At 40.9% G+C, this 6,209-nt stretch overlaps 1 protein-coding gene across 1 annotated transcript; it reads left to right on the forward strand.

Moving 5' to 3' along the window:
* The first annotated feature begins 184 nt into the window (after positions 1-184).
* Positions 185-5,571, forward strand: LOC104951422 (interleukin-17 receptor D-like). The gene is made up of 5 exons (XM_010778068.1): positions 185-235; positions 3,652-3,717; positions 3,952-4,006; positions 5,326-5,436; positions 5,549-5,571. The coding sequence occupies exons 1-5, from the start codon at positions 185-187 to the stop codon at positions 5,569-5,571; spliced, it is 306 nt and encodes a 101-aa protein (XP_010776370.1).
* The last annotated feature ends 638 nt before the right edge of the window (positions 5,572-6,209 follow it).

The following is a 6,209-nucleotide window of genomic DNA, read 5'->3' on the forward strand; positions in this document are numbered from 1 at the left end:
CGTCTCTTTTTTGAGGCATTTGAAATTACTCACCTTGACCTGCATCCGATTTGATTGGCTGGTAGCGTCACCGTCCTTCAAAACCATTAAAACAATAAAAAATGTAAAACCATTTTTATCTTTATGTTTTAAACATTTTTTAACTAATTTTCACATCGTTGTGGATACATTACGATTTATTAGAATGACGTTCCCAGGCAACACAGTGAACGCGATCAACAATGCAATCCTTAAGGTACAAACTCGACCTCTTACTTTAGTGGGAGCCAATGAGTCTGCGTCTTTGATGCGCACAGACGAGATGCGGGGATGATCAGAGTCCTGCCATAGGGTCGAGTACCTCCGACGGGTGATCACGCAAAAAAAAGGGATTCGCGGGTGGTATCTTTTTAATATAAGGAAGAGTCGGTTCGGGTTCGGGTAGAAACGAAGAGAAGAGGTGCGGGTCCGTGTCGCGTAGGTTTTGCACTTATATTCCATTTGAACATAATCATGGTATTATTAATGTTAAACATTTTCCTTCAGGCTCTCCCCGTGAGCGGGATCCGCGCATAATCATAACCTCGTGTCGTCCCGCATCAATGGCTGTCATGCTTAGCGCGGCCACATTCGGAAATGGTCTGAGGTGGCTCTCTGTGGAGAATAGTCAGTGCATGTTTTCAAGTACACTTATCTCAAGAGCGAAAGGTCCGACGTGTTGGGAGGCTTTTGTGTGCTCATGCCTACGATGGAGAAATATAACCACATTGCATCACGCTTTTAGGGAAAAGATATGCAATGTTTGTCACTTGCTCGTAAGCTGCCGGTTCGATTCGCGCGATGACCGACGGATCTGATTTGGTTTCGGACTGGCTAGTGCGGTGGTCGGGAGCGGGTTCGGTTAGGCTATTGTAGTACGCTATCGGATACGGGGCGAGTGCGTCGAAAATCAGACCCGTGCAGGACTCTGGCGGGGATGCAATCGTAGATCAAGGAATAAAAACGCAGATCCTATCCTCGTTGGCTGCAGCCTGAACGGGTACTTGCTGTTTGTATCAAAGTCAATGCGAAAAAACCGCCCGGCCAAATCACACGAGGTAGGTGGGAGGTGAAGAGGGAAGTGAGTCACTTTTACAGCCTTTTTGTCGTCCCAAGAGCAGCCAAAAGTTTGGGTGACCGCAAAGTGAACAACTTTATTTCATTTGCTTTTCTCGTTATTATTTTGCTCCACGCTGCGCTTCTCCCTGAAGGCTCTCTGGCGGGCTCCGCCCAGGGATGAATAAATGCTCCACGTGTTATGGAGCGTAATATGTTTTTTTTTTTAGCATTAGCCAAGCATCGGCTAACACTTCAGAGCTAACCAGTACTGGGAGAGCACATCGTGGTGAAGAAGCGGAAACTAAAAAGGAACTCAACCCTTGTGGTAAACCGGCAAGAGAGAAACGCCTTTGAGCTCCATAATGTTTCAGAAATGAAATCCTTGAATGTCGGTTTTGGCGTTTCATCACCGCAGCATTTATTTTAGACAGTATCTGTCGGGTCCCGCATGAGCAGGCATAAGCTCTGCCCCCTCTTTTTTTTTCTAAAGCTTTATACCCCGAATCAGCACTTTAGTAACAGGCCATGAAATAGAGGGATATGAGGCATGGCTAGAATGGGTGATCTGTTTGGTATTTTTTAATACATTTTTATATATCTGAGACCTATGATATTGCCTAAATATTGCATGATAGGTGACCTTTAATGTTCAAAAAGCTTGGTTAGTTTGTGGGAGAGATTTTAGCCTTGGCAGACCATTTACATGCACAGAAACCTATATAACACACTACAGGAAAGGGAAAACAAAAAAAGGCTAAATAAAGCCCCTTTAACAAAATAACTGAAAATTATTCTTATGACGTATGGATACAAAAAGACAGTAGGTGGATTAAAACATTTATCCTGTATCCCCTCAGTTAACAGTAACAATCATGGTGTTTGCCCTCAACATTACATTTAGGTTTCCCCTTGTTCCCTCCTCTTTCCTCCCCCCTCCTCTTCCTCTCTGCAGTGAAAATATAATTACAGTTTCTTCATTAAAGTGAGTAATTTCTTGCGTGGAGGGCGCGACTACAGCTGTCCTCTGATTACCAAATGGAACAGAGCAATGATCTATGGAGCCATTAGGGGAACGGGCTGGAACTAATTTCAATCCTGGAATGGACCCATGGATGCAAACACACACACACGGATACAAAGATGAGGGAGAGGAGGTGAAATAAGAAAGAGCAGCGTGTCAGCCATTTTCTGGCATCACATGAAGCTCTGACTGAAATCCAAGCTGATCATCAATCAACACAAATGCAGAGTGTGCTCATGCATTGGGTGTTTGTTTGTAATATTATCATTGTTTAATGGCACACACCGTCAGCTCCTAAAATGTGTGTGTTTTTTTTTATGTCAATGCTATTTCTTAAATCAAACAACTATTCAAACATTGAACCGCTTGCCTTGTTGTTAAAATGTGCTTTAAATAAACTTGCCTAGCTTTAAATGTAGGAAAGGAAAAATAAATCACAAATTGGGATCAATAAAGTAAATCTTATCTTCTCTTGAAGTAATACACACAAAATGCATTTCCAGTACTACACCTTGGTACATTTTTTATGTACTTATACTTTACTCGAATATTCACATTTATAGAATTTTATACTTCCATCACAGTATAATTCATAATTTTACTACACTATATTTATCTGACAGCTTCAGAAACTAATTACTTTGCAGATTAGGATTAATACGAACTAGGGCTGCACGATATTGAAAAAAAACTGACATTGCGATATTTGTTTCCCTGCGATATATATTGCGTTTTTTTTAACTATATTTAACCGGATGAAGGATTTTAGTCACGGACATCTGGATCTTAACTGGTTGACTCATCAAACCTTAAGTCATGATCTAACATGTCATGATAATGCATGTTGCTTACCCTCAAATAAGGGGGTTCATCTGTGAATGAAGAAGAGAAGAACCTTTTTCTATCCAAAATAGTTCCAGATGGCAGATGTTGCTTTTCTTTTTTGAAGTAAATCTTCATTCTCGCCTGTATTGTCTTCCTGTTCCTCGCTCATTTTTTAACGGTGTTTTGATGGTCTGCAAACTAGCGGGTCGGGGCCTGCTGTGATCTGATCAAGAATGATTGTGATTGGTGGTTTGCTGTGCATGCAGAGCCTGCATGTCACTCACTCAAGTACCCCTGACATGAGAGCCGCGCAAGTTTTCCTTTTGTAGCAAGCAGCAAAATAATTGTAACATGACGTGTTTGAGTTAATTTAATTACTTAATATCGCACGTCCCTGCGATGTGAATATCGCGCATACGCATATCGCGGTTATCGGTTTTTGTGTTGGTTTGGAACCCCCAAAGTCACATGATACCACAAACAAAATAACCAATCGATGCAGCAGTAGACTGGCACCTTCTATGTTCCTAAGGTACATTTACTGTTTTCGTTAATGGAGTCCGGTGGCTTTGAACAGTTCATCGATAACAGCTTCAGTTCTTCTTTAACAAAGTGGGGCAAATATTCTTAATACAGCATACAATAGAGATGTCTTACCTATGATAAGACTGTGGTTCTGCCTGCAGGAAAACTACGTTTTTATTGAAATGTTTTTATTTTTCTCTAAGGATGTGAACCAGTACAGAACTACATGCATCCTCAAAGACGTAACTCCGGGAACCTACACTGTAGAGGTACATCAAAAGCTTAATTTACACACCGATAACTGGTTAAACTGGATTTTCCTTTTTACGCTTACACGTGGACTAAAATGTAAAACACCAGATTCATCAGACAAACACAAATCTACATTTTTAAAGGTACGTCAATTTGTCCCAACATGTTATGAACCATTTTTTCTCTCTTTTGTTTCCTTCATTCTCTTCCTTTCTTTTTCTTCTTTTACCTTTTCCTCTTTTCTGTGTAAGCTAAGAGACGACAGTAATACCACCAGGAGGCAGACTCAGTACCACGTCAGCCAGGGTGAGACACGCAGAGACACACACACACACACAGAGACACACACACAGAGACACACAGCAACTGCTGCAGAACAATTTTCCTCCTGTATATAATAAATCAAGTTTTAACCAATATTAGAGGGGACATATCAGGTACATGTTCAGGCTTGTACTTGTATTTTGTGGACATAATGGAACATGTTCAAAAAACACACTTAACTTTTTCACATTACAAATCACCTTCATTGATGTTATGACTCTTCTCTGCTTTAGCTACTGTATCATGACGTTTTCACCTTCACATTCATGCTGTAAATGTAACATGGTCTAGAGCAGTGCTTCTCAACTGGTGGGTCGCGACCCAAAAGTGGGTCGCGGACCCGTTTCGAGTGGGTCGCAGATGTGAGTGAAGAAAAAAAAAATATATATATATTTCCTTTTTTTTTTTTTTTTTGGGGAAAAAAAGTCAAACTTTTATTTTGAAGGCTGTGCATGCAGTAGGCGTTGGACTGGAAATACCGTAGGCCATAAACGGTTTTGAAAACTTCTGTCACGTAGTGATCATCTTCTCAATAAAACATCTTTGCTGATGTTTTTTCGAGTCTTCTGGCCAATCAGAATCAAGATTGTTGCCGGAAGTCCCCACGGAGAATAACTTTGTGGTACAACTACTCTTTATACATCCATGGGTACAACTTCAGATAAAAATAAACACATAATGAAATATGACCCCCGGTTTGATGATTAACAGGTCACAGAACAATGGGAGCTATATACCCTTACCCACAATTTAAAGTAAGTCACACAGACTATCTCCTCTTTGCTCTTCTCTCTGTGTGGAGCAGCAAGCTGTCAGAACAAAGCGAAACACAAACAATGGCATAAAATATTATTAACATGTGGGGTAGTAATAGATTGATTTAATTTCTTCTCAGAGTGTACCAGAATGTGTAGTTTTATATGTTAGTATTTCTACAAATCTCCTGGGGGACAATCCCCCCAGACTGGGGTTGGGTTTTCAGCATGTGTGCCTTTTTATGTTATACAGTTCAGATTTGATTCCATCATCAACCTTTTTTTTAAAAAGCATTCTTTTGTTCTGTGAAGGGATGTAAGGGATATATGCACTGTACTTCACTTTATTTAATATTGTATGCTGAAAAGCATATATATTACTGCACGATTTTTTGTTGAATAGATTTGAGTGGTTCAAATTTCGAGTCGGGATTTATTGACAAAGGAAAAAGTGGGTCCTGAGGCCTGACCAGTTGAGAACCACTGCTCTAGACTTTAAATGACCAGGTTGTTGTCTCTTCCTGTGTGCGTTTGTTTTGTCACCAGTCCACTCCCCTTGGGCGGGGCCTATCCGTGCCATGGCCATCACTGTGCCTCTGGTCATCATGTCTGCCTTTGCCACTCTCTTCACTGTCATGTGTCGCAAGAAACAGCAAGGTGAGAGCACCAGTTATTGGTTATACTGCTTATTTTAGGTCACTATCTATAAATCTCCTTCAAACTGTGTATTTACTTTACAGCCTCTTTTAGTCTCAGTAACTCTCTGCAGGGTTCAATAAGACCAACATCTAATTGTTAATGAAGTGGTTGTTTAATAATGAGCAGTGGTGGTACTTTTCTCAAGTACACATTTGTGGTACTGTCTTTTTACTTGAGAATTTCCATTTAAAGCATATTCTTCTTATACTCTTCTACATTTGAGGGAAATATTGTCGGGTTTTTTTCTACATTTGTCAGCTTAAGTTAATATTTTTCTGATTCCTGAAGAATTAAGTGTTTCTTTAATAAGTTAATAAATGTTCCTATATCCAGAGGTGTGGACTCGAGTCACATGACTTGGACTCGAGTCAGACTCGAGTCATCAATTTGATGACTTGAGACTCGACTTGACAAAATCACAAAACACTTGCGACTCGACTTGGACTTGAACACCAATGACTTGGGACTTGACTTGGACTTGAGCCTTCTGACTTGAGGTGACTTGATAATTTAATTCAGGGGTCTCCAACACGCCGGGGGGCCTCTACTCTTGCTGAGAATCCTTGCAGGCAGGGGCGGGACTTTATTTAGGGCCATCATGCGGCCAATCATATGCGAGGACACACTAGGATCATACCATTATGTGAAAGAAGGGTGGGGGGCACAGCAGGTGTAGTGGTACAGGCCAGCTGCACAGAGCGACGGGAGCCGGATTTAAATGCAAGCGCGTC

Source organism: Notothenia coriiceps, unplaced genomic scaffold, assembly GCF_000735185.1.
Source record: "Notothenia coriiceps isolate Sejong01 unplaced genomic scaffold, NC01 NC01_scaffold00000339, whole genome shotgun sequence".
NCBI lineage: Eukaryota > Metazoa > Chordata > Actinopteri > Perciformes > Nototheniidae > Notothenia > Notothenia coriiceps.

Excerpts from the sequence above, each read along its gene's own strand:
- LOC104951422 (XM_010778068.1), top strand. The coding sequence starts at position 185 with ATGACGTTCCCAGGCAACACAGTGAACGCGATCAACAATGCAATCCTT. Across the intron at positions 236-3,651 it reads TCAACAATGCAATCCTTAAG|GATGTGAACCAGTACAGAAC; the intron begins GTACAAACTCGA and ends TTTTTCTCTAAG. Across the intron at positions 5,437-5,548 it reads GTGTCGCAAGAAACAGCAAG|GGTTCAATAAGACCAACATC; the intron begins GTGAGAGCACCA and ends AACTCTCTGCAG.